This window comes from Marmota flaviventris, chromosome 4 (genome assembly GCF_047511675.1).
Source record: "Marmota flaviventris isolate mMarFla1 chromosome 4, mMarFla1.hap1, whole genome shotgun sequence".
Classification (NCBI taxonomy): domain Eukaryota; kingdom Metazoa; phylum Chordata; class Mammalia; order Rodentia; family Sciuridae; genus Marmota; species Marmota flaviventris.
Window position 1 is genome coordinate 47,434,030 of NC_092501.1, and position 16,807 is coordinate 47,450,836.

General features: G+C 41.9%; 1 protein-coding gene across 4 annotated transcripts in view; it reads left to right on the plus strand.

Annotated features, from left to right (window-relative positions):
• Nucleotides 1-16,807, plus strand: part of Kcnma1 (potassium calcium-activated channel subfamily M alpha 1) — a 706,297-nt gene that overhangs the window by 644,131 nt on the left and 45,359 nt on the right. For all 4 annotated transcript variants that reach the window (XM_027931402.3, XM_027931380.3, XM_027931382.3 and 1 more), the window contains one exon: nucleotides 410-602. In XM_027931402.3, coding sequence (XP_027787203.3) covers nucleotides 410-602 — 193 coding nt within the window. The remainder of the gene's footprint in view (nucleotides 1-409; nucleotides 603-16,807) is intronic.

The following is a 16,807-nucleotide window of genomic DNA, read 5'->3' on the forward strand; positions in this document are numbered from 1 at the left end:
TAAACAGGCATTTGACCCCCCCCCGATATATTCCCCCCACCATTGCATTCTGAAAGCCAGAGGTTGCCACAGGACAGTTACTTAAATCAAGACAATTTCCAGACAGGAAGAAGATGTAGACCCAGGCATTATTCCTCTCGTGCATTTGTTAGTAATAGCTTGATTGAGTATTGAGAGGCAGGCTGAAATGCTGCCATCAGCACCGACTACCCTTTAGATTAGCACACAGCCCCTATTCCCAGAAATGTAGTTAGGCCAGCTTAATGTCAGGGCATAAAAAAGATACTTGTTAAATAATTTCCCAAAGCTCTGGCTCAATCTTTAATTTGTTTTTATTTTTTCCCTCCTTCCCTCTTCTCCCTTGGTCTCACTTTTGCTTCTCTCTCTTTTTCGTTCCTCTATGCCAAAGGGTACGCCATTAAGTCGGGCTGATTTAAGGGCTGTCAACATCAACCTCTGTGACATGTGCGTTATCCTGTCAGCCAATCAGAATAATATTGATGATACTTCGCTGCAGGACAAGGAATGCATCTTGGCGTCACTCAACATCAAATCTATGCAGTTTGATGACAGCATCGGGGTCTTGCAGGCTAATTCCCAAGGTAAGGACAGCCTGTAATACTTCTCTGCCGTGCCTTCGGGGGACAGGGGCTGGCAAGAGGGATATCCTTCATTCAGTAATTCAAAGAGGCTCACATCCGCCTGCCTGGCAGTGAAACCTGTGGTCACAGTGATGGCTTTCAAAGGGGCAGCTGCTGCCTCTTCTTGCCATCCTGGGATGCAGGCGGGAGCTCTGATCTCCCCTGTGCACACTAGGTTGCCTTCCTAGATGATAAATGAGTCTTTCAATGGCCACACCTTCAGCCTTTCTAAACAGTGGCTTTCTGACCAGGGTCACTGGCCAAATGTCAAGCATTGAAAAGATGCCAGCTGCACATTCCTAGGGCTTCCTCCCAGTGTATACTTTTACCATTGAACTGAGATGGGTGTTGAGCATTGACATTGTTAGGGCTGCATCTGAGACTCTGTGGACCAAGGAACAGTGATCTCTGGAGAGTGAGGACTGTACAGGCACTGAAAGTCATTTAGCAAGAGATGACATATGTCAGCCCATGCATTTTCCTGGAGGAGGCACAGCAGCCTTGAATGACATACATCTGCCTTCTGCTCTGCCCCCAATCTTCCCTGTCATTTGCTCTGGGATCCTGGGCAGGTGGTTACAAGTAAAGATGTCATCTAGGAGTCTCAGAGAGGCAGCACAGCCAAAACCCCATAACAAATGATCGTGATTCTCAGGATCTGGAAGGTTGGCATGAAAGTATTTTCCTCCATGTTGAGTCTTCTGTGCAGGCTTGCTGTAAACTATAGAATGGTTTTTATCTGTGCCTACTGGATGGATGGTTTTGGCTGCCTGATAGGGAGCCTGAATCTTATTATTCTAAGATGGAAATTTAAAGGAACAAAGCTGATGAGAACTACAGCTCCTGGGCTAGGAGCCACCCTATAGATAGCTGGGTAGAGCTCCTCATGCAGGAGTTTGTGGAAACTCAGCTTGATCATGCATCCTAGACCTGTGTGCTCCATTATATTTTGTCAACTGGTATCACCACCTCCATCTAACATCTGGTCACCATTGCAGCAAGACCAGGAAAAACAGTTCCTGGAAACCTATTCTCTGCAGATCTCCTTCCTTTTACTGATTCTATGAAAGCATCAGTGAAAGAAGCGCCCTGGAGTGAGATTTTGAAAGAGAAAGAGAAAGAGAGGACTTGGTTTTGCCAGAACTTGAACAGACTTGGGGGATTCAACACAGTTCTCAGGGGAGCTTCCTGAGAACCAATATCTTTGCGGCCAGAGGTTGAGGGAAGAGGTGGGGGGATTTGCCTGAGGGTCTTGAGATTCACAGCAGCTTCTGGTCAAGCTCAGAGGAAGCTTCCATTTTGGTGTTGCCAAGTTCACATGGTGGCCTCTTTGACTTTGGTTTCTCTGGCCTTCTAACAATTTTATCAACATCTAATTTTCTTCTATTCTCCTGATATAATACCAACTGGGGGAGCTTGTTGAAGAATCACAATCTCATGGCCTACATCAGACCTGCCTGTTGGAATCTGCATTCTAATAAGATGCCCCAAGAGACTCATGTGCTGCTCTAAAGCACAGCAAATCTCCCTGCTAACAAACCTGGTGCAATGACATGCTGACATCCCTCTCTGACTTGCCCCCTCTCCCAGAGAGGAACCAACAGAAGGAATGGAAAGAAGTGGAAGCAGCAATTGTCCCTTTGGGTGGAAACAGAAGAAGCAGGGGTGGGCTGGAAAACATCCCTTTCCCCAGCATGCCTGGGTGCTCCCAGTGCAGTCATCATGATTTTCAAGGTCCAGGGATGAGAATCTCAGTGTATAATTTAGTTACATATGCATCTGACATAGGCATTCCTCCAAGCTCTCTTAAACAATTGCCCACCTCTCAAATCCCATATAATAGCCAAACCAGTAAGAATGCTTCCCCTCTCCAATGCTCAAAAGCCTTGTTTATTCTTTTTAACATAAACAAGAAAAATAGGTTTAGGCAGAGGAGATATGGAGGAAGGAGAAAGGCCTTACTCCAAAAAATAAAATTCACTATTTTGTGTATGCACATGCACACACTGCTGAAGGTTTGTGTGCCCTCAAAATTTGTTTGTTGAAATGTGATGGTGTAAGGAGGGGGGGAACCTTTGGGAGGCGAGTAGGTCATTTGGATGGAGCCCTTGTGCATGAAATTAGTGCCTTTACAAAACAGGTCAGAGAAAGGCTCCACAACCCTTCTACCATGTGAGGACACGGTGAGAAGGTGCCATTTATGAATCAGAAAGTAGGTTCTCACCAGACACCAAATCTGCTGATGCTTTGATCATGGACTTCCCAGTCTCCAAAACTGAGAAATCAATGTATGGTCTATAAACTTCCCAGTGTATGGTGTTTGGTATTGTGGTATAAGTGGACTGAGATGTGCACAGTGAAAGAAGGCAGAGGGTGGGTTCCACGCCCTGCCATACTTTGCCTGGCTTCCAGGTCTTGGTAGAGTGGAGCACACGCCTCCTAGGAGCCCACACTCTGTTCTGCTTTCCAGGATACAATGTTGAAGCTGTCAGACACCAACCTGGCATTTCCCCTTGTGTTGTGCCCCTGTCTGCCCCTGTCCTTGGTTTTTAACAGTATCCTCTGGTTACTATTTGACTTTTCAAAGGCCGAGGTCTGGTAGCGACTGTCAACACAGAGAAGTCACCCTGACCCAGTGCTCAACTCTCATCACTGGCCCAGCACCCAGATCCCTGGTTTCCTCTCAACACATGGGCTGGATGGACAAGCTGGGTCTCCTTGCCACTCTTCCTCTTTGGGACCCTTTTGACTAACAGGAGCACCCACTGGCTTCTGATACTTTTTTCATCATCTGGGCATTTGGCATGGCCAAGCTCCAAGGGGGTTGGAATTATAGAGAACAGAAAGGATTCCATGTTACTCTTTTCATTTGCGGGAACAAATCGAGCTCTCCTTGAGGATAACTACATAGATTTCTCACCATTGCCACCCCAACTTTTATTATTTTGTTTTCTATGAAACCCTATCCTCAACTTTGTCCCAAGAGCTATGTTTAATGTTTCTCCTGAACCCAGTAGGATAAAATTGTGGACTCGGGACAAATGTGTTTTTGGGTCAGAATATTCCTTCAACCTCATGGCAGGTTTTTTGAATACGATGCAATTGAACATAAAAAGTGTGTCTTGACATTGAGGAAGTAGAGGCTCCATTGGGATCCAAGCCCAGGCATTTGCCACTGTTTGTTATTAGGTCTCTCTTTTCTCTTCGCTTTTCTTTTCATATTCTCTTTTGGTGTCACTTTTCTAACCCACATGGTGTCAGAACTGACCCAGCCTAGGGATTCTGGACCAGACACTTTCTGAAAAGAGAGGAGATGTGATGGCTGGTTGTCAAAAACAATTACGGAAAAAGGCGGCATACCCCTTGCTGGATGGTATATCCGATGTGACATTTGGGTCTATGAGATGCAGTTTTAATATACAGCAGGCAAAACTGCAGTGACAATTATATAAAGCAGGTGAAGCCACTTCTTGCTGGTCAGCAAACATCAACTCAGAACCACTTTACAGCTCTTTACCAGCAACTAAGTGCCTTTATTTACAGAGTGCCTGTCACTTCCCTTTGGCTGGAGAGCTGGTGTATTATTTAGCACGCATTTATCTGGGGAAAACATTTCAATTTAAATCAGCTGGTACAATGGTGGCTCTTGCCAGATTATTTCCCTGTGGTTCTAAAAGATAAGAACTCAGTCTGCTCTTGGGAGGGAGGGTAGCAACAGAAGAGTCCATTCTCAGGAGCCACTGGAGTCCATACCTGAAAAGACAGGGCACGTGATGGAGTTTCTCATTCTTCATTTATATCAAAATGTGAAAAGAGCATCTTATACCTTATTTCTGCTTCCTTCTAGTAAAGGTAACTCTTAAGGGAAAGAAAGGGGAATAAATGGATGTCCCCATGAATCAATCGCTATAAAGTCCTAGGAGACAAAAATGACTTAGATTCAGCTCCTCACTTTCCTTGAGGGACCGAGGAGTGGAAGAGGCATCCCCATAAATAACGAGAGTGCAATGAGAGAAGGACCAGGCTAGAAATAGAGGAGCTCAGTGGGGTCCTCGTTTTACATATTTTGAGGCCTTGAGAAGGTTTCTAAAATGTGACAACTGTAGATGGGTTGAATGCATATGGCTGTTGAGCATTTGAGATATGGCTAATGTGACTGAGGAACTGAATTTTTTAAAATTTAATTTTAATAAACTTAAATAGTTACGGAGGGCTAATGGCTACCATATTGAACAGCTAAGGCCTAGAGTCCAGACTTGATGCTTTGCTAAGAATTTAGATTTGAGGGTTTCATCAAAGATTCATAGGAAGGAGGTGATTAAAGCCATCTTTGAAAAAGATAGCAGGTGAAAATATAAGCATTACTAAGGATAGGAAGAGACAGGGGCATGAACTCCATAGGAAGACGTTATAGTGACTAAAAGAGGTGGGACGGGGATGACCACACAGCCTCAGTGATGTCAGTAGGGAAGAACTGGAGATGAATTAGAAATATAGAAAATATAGTCAGTGAAGCTAGTCAGATGAGAAGGAAGCATGAATGAGCTTGGATTAGGAGTTGGGAATCAGTGTGGAGGTTGGCTACTGGGTGGATATGGAAGCATTAAGTAAACAGAGTGCATGAGAAGGAACGGGCCTGGGGAAGACAGTAAAGAATTCAGTCCTGATGCCCTTGAGTTGAAGAGGATCAACTGAGGTTGGAGACAGGAATCTGGTCAGCACAACCCTGCAGTCTTCTTTGTAGTACTTGACAGGAAAAATCAGAAGCAGAATTGTCTAGAACTTGGCGTGGAAATTTGTAAGAGGCAAAGGTTTCCTTGATGCTATTGAGAGCACACAGATGCTCCTCAATAATGAAGTGATAGCCCGATAAACCCATCTTCAGTTGGAAATAACCTTAAGTGAAAAATGCATTTAATACACCTCACCTATCCAACACTATAGCTTAGCAACATGGCACACTGTGGAGTGTCTGCTTTTTCTGCTTATGTTGGTATGGCTGATTGGGAGCCTCAGCTCACTGCCACTGCTCATCACCAAGGGAGAGAATTGTCCTGCAAACTGCTAGTCCAGGAAAAGATCCAAACACACAATTTTAAGTGTGATCTCTGCTCTCTTTACACCATTGTAAAGTTGAAGAATTCTAAGTTGAAACATCATTAAGTCAGGGACCATCTGTATTTAAAATGAATGGGTTGAAGTTGGGAAGTAGAGAAGTCAAACTAAGAGGGGTGACTTATAAAACTAGGTGGGAAAAAAAAACAAAGCAAAATATAAATCCCTGTGAGCTCCAAGATCAGTGCTGGCTCTCTTTAAGATGGAGCTTCTGCATGTCTCATTGTCTGGGAAAAATTTGAGCCTTGGTATTATGATTCCTCTCTTGTTCCCTTTCCTTTTATATGCTCTGCATTCATCCGATTCTCATTACCGGTTCCACAGGTCAGTCCAGTTCCACAAACATTTGGTAAGCATCTTTCGTGTGCCCAGTCTCTGTATGGCAGGCACTGCTGGGAGATGGTGGGATGGAGGGACATAAAGCACATTGCTGGTCCTAGTGACTTCCTCTATCAATGTGTAACTCTGCTTCAGAATGTTTACTAAAGACTGCAAAAGAAATGCAATTGGTGAAGGTTCTCACTGGGAGCAGAAAGAGGAGAGTAGGTGTGAGTGATACTTTGAAAAAATGCACAAGATTTCAGCAGGAGGAGACAGAGAAGTCTTGACCTGCATCAGAGAGAAGAATAGAAGTAAGGAGGCGGAAGTACAGGGAATGTGTTTAAGGGACAGGAACAAGTATAATTTGGGTAGGATACAGGGTGTGTGTGACAGCAAGGAGAGATGAGGCTGAAATTTGGGTTGAACTTTAAGGAATTTATCTTCTCTTTTTTTGAGTTAGGAAACTGTAAATAATTTTTATGGGTTTATGAGTTAGAAAGCTGTGGATAATTCAGTAGGCACTGGGGAGGTACAGAAGTTTTCAGAGCCAAGAGAATGATGAGATTGGACCCGTGCTTTAGGAAGATGGATCTGGCAGCCCTGTGAAGCATTGTTTAAAATAGAGAAGAAGAGGACACAGAGACATAGTTGGGAACTGTGATTACCCAGGAGGAAGTCAGGAATCTTGAAGAACAATAGGAAGAAGGAGTCACTGCAGATGTAAAACAGACTGTGAGGATGTGAGTGTCCCTTCCCAGTGATGGAGGACAGGATGCCACTCACAAGAAGAGACTTTCAGAGTGGAGGGATGGGCTGTGGAAGAAAACAGCGTAGGCACAGCTGGGTTTTAGGCTTGTTCATTTCTGTGAGAATTCAGAGGAAAGTCCAGTAGGCATAAGAGCATATGGAATGAAAGGAAGGCTTGAATACAGGAGAGGGTCACAGAGATCTGTCCCATTGTCATGCTGTAGGAGTGAAGGACAGTGTCAGAGAGGGAGTGAGGACAGGCAGTGGAAGGAGAGAGCCTGAGGCCTGACCTAGAAAGAGAAAGCAGAGGGGCTTTGACTGGAGTACAGTCAAAGCTGGCCACCTGACGTCTCAGGCAAGGCCCCAAGATACCAAACTCTGGACAGATACCCACTGCCTGGCTTCCTTTGACTCCTCTGGGTTCATTTTCTATATTTTATGCCTCTTGCAGACACCAAGTTAAAAAATTTAGAGCAGGACACACACACACACACACACACACACACACCCACACACCAGTTTTTCCCAGCCCTCTGTTATCAGAAGCCATGCTTACACTAAATGAATACATTTAAGCAGGTGCTCTCCTTCATCTGTATTTCAGCAAAGTTTCAGAGCTTAAATAGAGAAGGACATCTTCTTTGGAAGTGTGGCAGCCGTCCTTGGACAGGTGGCATTATTTGGGGGACATGGGGCACATCCTCCCCATCCTAAAGTTTGAGGTACCTTTTATTGTCCAGAGAAGCAAACAAGACTTCTATTTTGTCTTTGGGTGAGACAATGGGGATTGGAATTGCTAAATTATTGGGTGGCAAAGGCAGGATTCTTAAGGACCTTCTTAAGCCAGAACTCTGGGACAAAGCGAATGGACAGAATGTAGCGTGGACCTTCGCGTGTTAATTTTCAAACAAATCTTCTTGATGACAGTGTAATTTATTTCAAGCAGTGATCATTTCATTCTGACCCACACGACAAGGGTACGTCAAAAGGGATGAAGATCGGAAGGGGAAATGGGCCAACAGATGAACGGTGTGAAGGAGATCAGTGTACTGGGGCAGTGCCTACACAACATGCCACTTTCCAAGTAGTTAAGATCAGCAGATTTAAAGGTCCTTTTTATCTTCTCCATGAGACAAAAAACAGGGCCAATGAGTAATGATTAAAGAGAACCAGATTTTAGCCCAGCACAAGGAAGACATTTCCAGAATAGGATGGACAGAACGGACTGCCTAAAAACAGAGTGAGCATCCCCTCACCACATGTCCATTTGCCAAAGGAAAGTTACCGGCTTGGTCTTTGAGACTGGATGAGAGGAGTTCTGTGGTTCTTTATAATGGAGGGTCTCCAGTATTTTCTTGATTTTTATGACACAGGGATCTGCGTTTTATACGATCTCCATTCTTACTCCAGAGGGAGTGCTCTGATGTTTGGCAGGATTGGGGTCATGGGTCTTTTAGTGGAAGTGTTCACATCCTTCCTGAACGGCTCTGTCTTTGTGTCTAAAGATGCAGAGTGGCTGGCTCTGGGTGAGCAGCTGCACATCTGGCTTTGCCATTAATGTGACAGACCACCCCATCCTCAACTCCCACGCCACCCTTCAACACCTGCCCTTCCCAGTTTTCTCTCTTCCTCCACTTCTCCAGGCCCGGTTCCCCTCACATCCAGAGCCACCCCTCTCTCTTGCAAACACACCTATACACATATCCTCGCCCACGTCCTTCCTCCCTGAAATCAGAGCAGCATTTTTTCAGCTGCTCCCATATAACATTTCATTACCACAATATTCTCTCTCAATTCTGAAATGGCAGTGGGGGAGAAGCCATTTCTCTTTATACCCACCGAACGAACAAAGCTCAGCGCTAAAATATTTTTCTTCCGTTGTAACTGAAACTGCTGTTGGCTCCCATCCCAAAAACCAGAAAGACAATTATACTTAACTGTTTAGAGATTTATAAATACCACACTGGAGTAGCCTCTAGGTAGTAACTTTAGATACCCAGCCCAATAATTTTCTTTTATTGGTTTGTGATTTAGATCTTATTTTGAATCCTCTATAATAAGAGTAGTACATTTCATTAAAAGAGCTTACTAAACAATAAAGAAAGCCTGGCTTAGGGCTCTGAGCAGGTCTCAAGTACAGAAAGGGGCCTGCCCTGTTACATTTCTTCTGCGGACATCACAAGATGAATCTCAGCCCAGTGGTGCAGATGTATTTCAGCAAAGCAGCAGTTGCAGCTGTTTTCAAAATGATTTCAACTTAGGAGAATTTTTTCCTACACAGCATATTTCATTACATGAGAGATCCTCTGAAGATGGCTGTTTACTATCCTGGTAATGCATTTCTAGGGAAAGAAACAATCAAAAACAATAGTGATGCAACGGCAGACTGAGAAACGTGGACCATTCTCTGAATCTGGAGGGTTCTGTGTCTTCCATACATGAAGGTCTTTCTTGGGAGTGGAAGGAAAATAAAACAAATGGAGTCATCTTCTGCTTCCAGAGCACACCAGAGCAGGTTCGCTTCCCATTCAGGCTGTGCTGAGCTCGGGACAACTGCAGGGAAAGGAAGTCTTAGCTTGGGAGACAGAAAACAGATGTGGGGTGGCGTCGGCCTGAACTCATTGCCTTAGCACCAGGCTCTCATGTGTTGGTTGACTCCTCAAAACCTGTGTGCTTAGTTCATCCCTGTTTTTGAACTTGGTAATTTTTATTTTTCAGGTGAGTTTGTGCCAGGCTCATTCATATATAGTATCTCATTTCATTTCCCTGAAGAACTGCTGAGGCACAAGTTACCATCTTCATCTTGAAGATGGGGAAACAGAGCCTCAGGAAAATTAAGCACCTTTTCCCCCAAGTTTTTTTCATAGCTAGCCCAGAACACCAGGAGCTGATCCCCAGACTGTCTCATTCCAGAGCCTATGTATTCCTCACTACTTCAACCTGCTCCATAAAAGAAGTGTTACTATATCCTGGTGAGAATGCAAACTGCATCTATATACTTTTAAGGATTATGAAAGCATCCCTGAGGGGTGCAAAGGAAGGGAAGCATCTAAGATATGCCTGCCTCATCCCAAAACAATCCTCACACTCAAGGGACTATCATTTGTTTTGAATCGTCTCTCCATGAATCTCCATGTTTGAAGGTCCTTGTCCTTACCCATTCCAACAATGAGAGAACCTAGGATTTTTCATTGTTACAATTGGACAAAATAGAGTTGAGGGAAATAAGAAGGATTATGCTTAGTCTGTGCCTGTGAACAGTATAATCATTTGAGTTGGTTTTTTTTTTCACCCCTTTTAACGTGAATTGAAGTTTGAAGGTGTCAGGAAGAGAGCAGAACATTTGACATCCAGCCATTGCTTTCTTCTGTCAAGAGATGTACCAGATATTTCCAGATTTATCTACTTGTTCCCCTCTCCAGGTGGAAATTTCCATAGAAAGTGGAAGATGAGAATGAACAGGACCCTATGCCCCCCAAAGCCTAGGATTTCGGTTGATATGTTAGTCTCAGAAAATGGTGCAATGAAGTTATCCTGTGGGAACAATGCACAGTTGTATAATCCAAGGAAGGTACAGGAAGTCTTGTCATCCCATGGACTCTCTCAGGTCCCTGAGAAAACTCTGGATAAGGACAGATTAGCCAATAGTGCTTTTCCCAGTCATCAGTTTGGTTTATATTCAATGCCTGAGGTTAATGTCTCTGCTCTTTGCATAATCCATGCCCTCATGGAGCTAATGGGATCCATAGGCAAAAGTGACAGAGACATACAAAATAAGTTGTTTGGCACAATTTGGATGCACATATTTAATGACAGTGGTTTGGGGACATTCTGGAACACCTTGTAAAATTCATAATGTGAGCCATTTGTAATTTTCTTAGGCATAGATTTAATCCACATGCTGTGAAATAGCGTTGATGCCTTCAACTAGCAAATGGGGCTCGCAAACCAGCCAAGGATTTTTGGCCTTTACCCATCCTTTTACAAGAAGAACTTCATGTGAAGTCCTAAACCCTTGTTTCTCTTCTTCAAGAAGAGACAATGGAGGTAAAGAAGGCAACTGATTTATAAATAAATTTAGTTCTGGACTTATAGAATATTTAAAGAGACATTGTTCTTAAATGCATCAGTTTTATTTATAGAATGTTCTGGAGGAAAAATATTCCCCCAATTCTAGGAGAGCTGTATAGTAGTCATTAAGCATCTCGTTACATATCTCTAATATAAAGATTTTCTACAAGATTTTTTTTTCTAATACTGAGAATAGAATGAAGGGGCATTTTACCCCTGAGCTACATCCCCACCCCCTTTTATTTTTCAGCTAGATGCAGGCTTCCACTAAGCTGTTAAGGCTGACCTTGAACTTTCAATCCTCCTGCCTCAGCCTCCCATATAACCAGAATTACAATCATATACCACCGCATCTGGTATCTATCAGCTGTCTTAAGTGCTAGGGTTCCATGCAGTGTATCATGAGGCAGCAGAGGACGCTTCAGACTGCAGTGGTCAGGGGATTCTCCATAGTACCTGGACTTGAATTAGAATAGGTATGATTATTGTATAAAAAGAGGCTGCCAGATATATGGAAGAAGCCCAATACCTTTATTAAGCACCATACCTTTCCTCCAGGCTTCAATCACATTTCATTCATTTGACATCTGACTACTGGGCAAGAGTTTCAAAGATCAAAGATGTTGAACTTGTCTGCAGAAGTCTTGGTCAGACAGCCCAGCTTTCTCTAGTAAAAATTGTCCCATTCTTTAATCTTTGTTAGTAGCTTCTAACTCTCAACCATTTACTGGCCTCATTGGAGTGTTATGACATATACCACCTATGGCCTGAGGAGGCTGGCTCTAAGAATGAGACCTCTAAAGTTCAGAAAAGGGCAGGTGGTACCTCTACATTCTGTTCCCATCAAGCATCATGTGGTTCCTTAGAGCTTTCCTTTAGGGATGGACATTCCTCTCAGCAGAAGTCTAGGGTAGGAGCAATTCAGAAGATGGGTTTTGCTGCTCTAGTTTCTGATGGTGAATCATCAACATAGCAGCCACAGTGATGGCACGGTCATGGAGTGCAGAAAGCAGACTCACTCTGTCAGTCATGTGTCTTTTGACTTTGAATGAGTAATCTATGATTTCATTTCTTTATCCACAAAATAGGGCTCACTAAAGTGGTCCTACCAAAGACACTGAGGGATCATCATATAAATACAGAAAGTTTTATAAAACATCAAGTTCTATAGAAATAGCACTTTTTAGTCATATAGACATGTCTTTGGAACAGACAGCATGGTTAGGAATCCCAGCTCTGCCACTTACTAAGCCAGGACAAATTACTTAACTTCTCTGTGTGTACTTGGGTGGTTTCCAGTGAGAATACTGATTCCTGGATCATTGAGTTGCTGGGAAAAGTAAAGGAGGTACAGGTATTGTCCATATGGAACTTTGGAGTTAGAAAGAAAAAGGTACTCCTTTATCAAGATATGGCATTCATTTCTGTTGAAGAAAAATTGTCACAATGAACTGATTATGTTACATTACATTTTTTGTCATCTACTAGGTGAAAATATTGCAATAAGCATGCAAATATACAATGTCCATGGTATGAATATTACCCACTTAGATTAGCTATTGTGCAGTGCTCAACCTTCACACCATATGTGCCAGCCCCAGGGTGAATGGATGTACTTAGTACTTAGGAATCAAGCCATTTTAGCTATTATTATTGGGCAGCTTTACCATTTTCTTTCATTTGCCTCTCTAAAATAACAAATAATAAGGCAGGGCTAACCATGCATACCTAGCAGCCAGAATTTCTGTTGACTTTTCTTATCTATGAATATGCAAAGAAAATAGATGATGGTGGAGACCAAGACAACTTTGCGAGGTAGTAGTCCAAGAGGAAGAATTGGGAGGATAAATAGTGACCACTAGGGTTTTCCTCTCCGTAGCCATGACACCATGCAGCAGAGCTCTTCCATGGAGCAGAGATGAGGCCTTAAACAGCTCATTAACAGAAGACCCCACCCTGCCAGCCTTCAGCCAGTGGTTATGGCATGAGTCCTGATGTTCAATCAAGTGACACCAACCCAGAGTTGCTTTCTGGCAAAATAGGACCATATTACTTCAGCTAGATGACAAGTGGCACCTGGTTTCTCTCTTTTGCCTCCTTTTATCCTCTAAAGACTACTTTTGGCCCTCAACCAGGACACATGTAGCATGTTAGTTCTTAATTGGTGTAGGGTTCTTAAATCCCTTGAAATATCTATCAAAATGCTGAGTCATCTCTCTGTCCTTCTCCTCATATCCCCATAGACATAAGAAACTTGTATACAAATTTGAGAACTTCACCTAGCCCAGTGTTTTTCTCCCCATGTCCAGCTTTATTTAGGTATAATTGACAAAATAAAATTAGATATATTTAGGGTGTGCAATATGATGATTTGATATGCATTGTGAAATGATTACCACAATCAGGTTAATTAGCATATCTATCACCTCACTTAGGTACTTGTTTATGGGGTTGAGGATGATTACACTTAAGATCTACTTTCTTTGCACATTTCAAGTATCCTCTATAGTATTATTAACTATAGTCACTATGCAGCACAACAGATCCCAAAATGTATTCATCTTGTAACTGAAAGTTTGTGCCCTTCAATAAACATTTCCCTATCACTCCCAGTTCCTGAAAAGCACTATTCTGTTTCTATGAGTTTGAGATTTTAGATTGAACAGATAAGTGAGACCTCACAGTACCTTTTATTCTCTAGGTGCCTTCAATTAGCATGATGACCTCCAGGTTCATCCATGTTGCTAAAAATGGCAGAATTTATCTTTTCTTTATGGCCAAATAATAATATTCTTTATCTGTTCATCTGTCAGTCAATACTTGGGTGGTTTCCATATCTTGCTGTTGTGAATAATGTCACAGTAAACATGTGAGTGCAGATGTCTCTTTGAGCTACTGATTTCATTGACTTTTGATATAGAGGCAAAAATGAGATTGCTGGATTCTATGATAGTTCCATTCTTAATTTTTTGAGGAATCCTATTGTTTTCCATAATTCCAATTTACATTCACACCAATAATGTACAAGGGTTCCCTTTTCTCTGCATCCTCTTCAACAATTTTTATCTCGTCTTTTGGAAAACATCCATCATACAAATGTGAGGAGATATCTCTTTGTGTTTCTGGTTTGCATTTCCCTGATTAGTGGTGTTCAGTACCTTAATGTATACTTGTTGATCATTTGTATATATTTTTTGGAAAAATGTCTATTCAAGTCCTTTGCCAACTTTTTAATCAGATTATTTGTTAATCTGTCTGTTGCTATGAAGTTGTAGGAGTTCCTCAAGTATTTTGGTATTAATGCTTTGTCACATGTGTGGGCAGATTTATTTCTGAACCAGTCCACTGGTTTTCGACTTTACCTGCACATTGCAATCATCTTGAGGAACTTTTGAAATTCTCGATATGCTGAGGCCATATCCTCGAGCATTTAAATCAGACACTAGATGTGGGATGTAAGCACCAGTGCTTCCAACACACAGCCCAGGTTGAGAAACACAGGCTTATTCCTCCCTTACCCAAGGTAACTACCTCTGATCCTCACATCAGGGTTCTGATTTCAACACAGCTTACGTCTCCAGAGAGCTGGCAGACTTGCAAGGGTGATTGCTGGGAAGTTTGGATGGCACATAGCAGACATTAGGAGCATGCAGGGAATAATGAGAAATGAACTCTGATTCCAAACTTCCATATCATTCCCAGCTTTATACCTGCTGGCCAAATAAGCAGGGAAATGAGCCAAGGGAATGTCCATTTGAGAGATCAAGGTAGGTGAGCACAAGCAGTTCCTTGGATACTTTATCAGCATAGGAAACAGAAGAATTTGGAAACTTTTCAGACCGTGGGGCTAAAGGAAAACAAGAAAGTTAAATAGTGAGAACATCAAGGTTATGGTTTCACATTTAATCTGTAAACATACTTTTAATATGTCCCCAGGTAATTATAAATTCATAGTGGCTTTACTGAAATTATGGAGAAGGGCTCTTCTACATTTCTAAAGAAAACTCTTCCTAGTTTGCAGGTGTGTCTTATTTGTTTATTTATTTATTTGCATTTAGGATACTGAGGAATTAAAAAAAAAACTCTTTTCAATGAGCATTAATTATATACCATGCAAGGAAGCAATTGCCTCTATGTTATGAAATATTAAATCAAAATGCCTACATTCCCACATGTCCTGGAGATAAATACAGCAGTATTTTGAAGCCCCTTTTGGAGCTGTTTTGCCTGCAAATTTATTGTTTTGTCTCCATTTTCAGAAAGCCCTGTTTTCTGTGAAGTATGGCACTCTAGGTAGTTTTTAAGGCGCGAACTCCTCTGGAGTCGCCTGTGTCGGCAACAACTCTTATGTAGATGGCACACGAGGGATGGCGGGTTGATCGGCTCCTTTAAGATGACAAATGGGCAGAGAGTGTTATTGTCTTTGATTGCATGCCTTACATCATCTGTATGTAGGAATAAGAGGGCCATACTTTATCTTTAGCTATTTTATAAATATTTAAGTCCTTATAGTTGCCTAAAGATATTAAAGCATATTTTACAATAGTCGGAATATAAATATTATATATAGCACAAGATACCAAAGTAGTTTAATGAATTCATAATTTTCTGTTCACATTTATTGGAATGTGTTTTATGTTCCAAAAGTTCCACTTAAAGAATAAGATACCATTCTGTTCCCTGACAACACACCAAGCTTTGACCAACATTACAGGCAAGACCTCTCAGTTCCTATGTATGGGCAGCTCCATTAGCGAGCAGGGAGGCAGGCAGTCAGGACCCTGGGATATATTTCCTCAATCTCTAGGTTAAAAAAAATACACACACACACACACACACACACACACACTTCTTGAATAAACAATTCTGGTGCTTGTTTAAGTCATATAGTGTTTCAAAGAGAGTACTTTTTATAGTCCCTTCCATCTATTTCCAGAATATTTTTTTAATTTCCATAATATTAATTTAAAAAAATCTAAGTCAGAACAATAAAGATGAACTTTATGAGTTTCCTGTCTTCCCCCACTTCTAACTCCCTTTTGTAAATACAAACAAAGACACTATTTGCCAGTGGTGACTCAGGGTCTTGATTTGGGTGGTGATTTCCTAATATATTCCAAAGAGTTCTCCCTAAATGAAAGAGTTCTAAGTTGCTTTTTTCCTTTTGCTCTTTACAATGGAATGACAGGCAGAATATTACTGCACCTCTTTTCAATTTTCCAGTGAAATATAAAGACCTTCCTCTTTAATATTTCACTAAGTTTCTCCGGCTCCCAGCGGGAGTCCATGCTGGGTAATGTTTGCTAATTACCAACAACAAAACTAGACATACAAGGCTGGTAAATTACCTGACCCTTTCCATTTTAATGAGACAACAAGGATTTCGTGAAGTGATGTTGTTTCACTGGTTAATGGTGTCAGCAATGTTGTAATTGTGGGTTGAGACACATTAGCTGAACAACCACATGTAGAAAGGGCTTTCTCTCAACAAGCCCTTTGGAGACTAGAACCATATTATCATTAAGCCTTTGTCATTTGCATGCTGCTAATCACTTACTTTATTATCCCACGTATCCATTGTCTTTCTTTAATTGCTCTTTAAATTAAAATTAAAAATAGTTCTAAAGCCCACAATAGCCAGGATAGCATCTTGATTATGAAGATAACTTCCCGAAAATGGAACAACTGGTAATATATGGCCAGGATTAGGAGAGTCCTCCCATTATGTACTGTGTTTGCAGGCCTCAGGGGCCTAATTGTGGTGGTTTCTCTTCCTTTAGCCCATATGTTTGTTTAATAAATGGTTATTTATGGCCTTTTGGGCCATTATAGCAACTTTGGAGAAAGTATATCCTTCTAGTTGGTTTGGGCACTGAAGTTCCCTTTTGTGGGCAAAGGGATAAAACTGAATG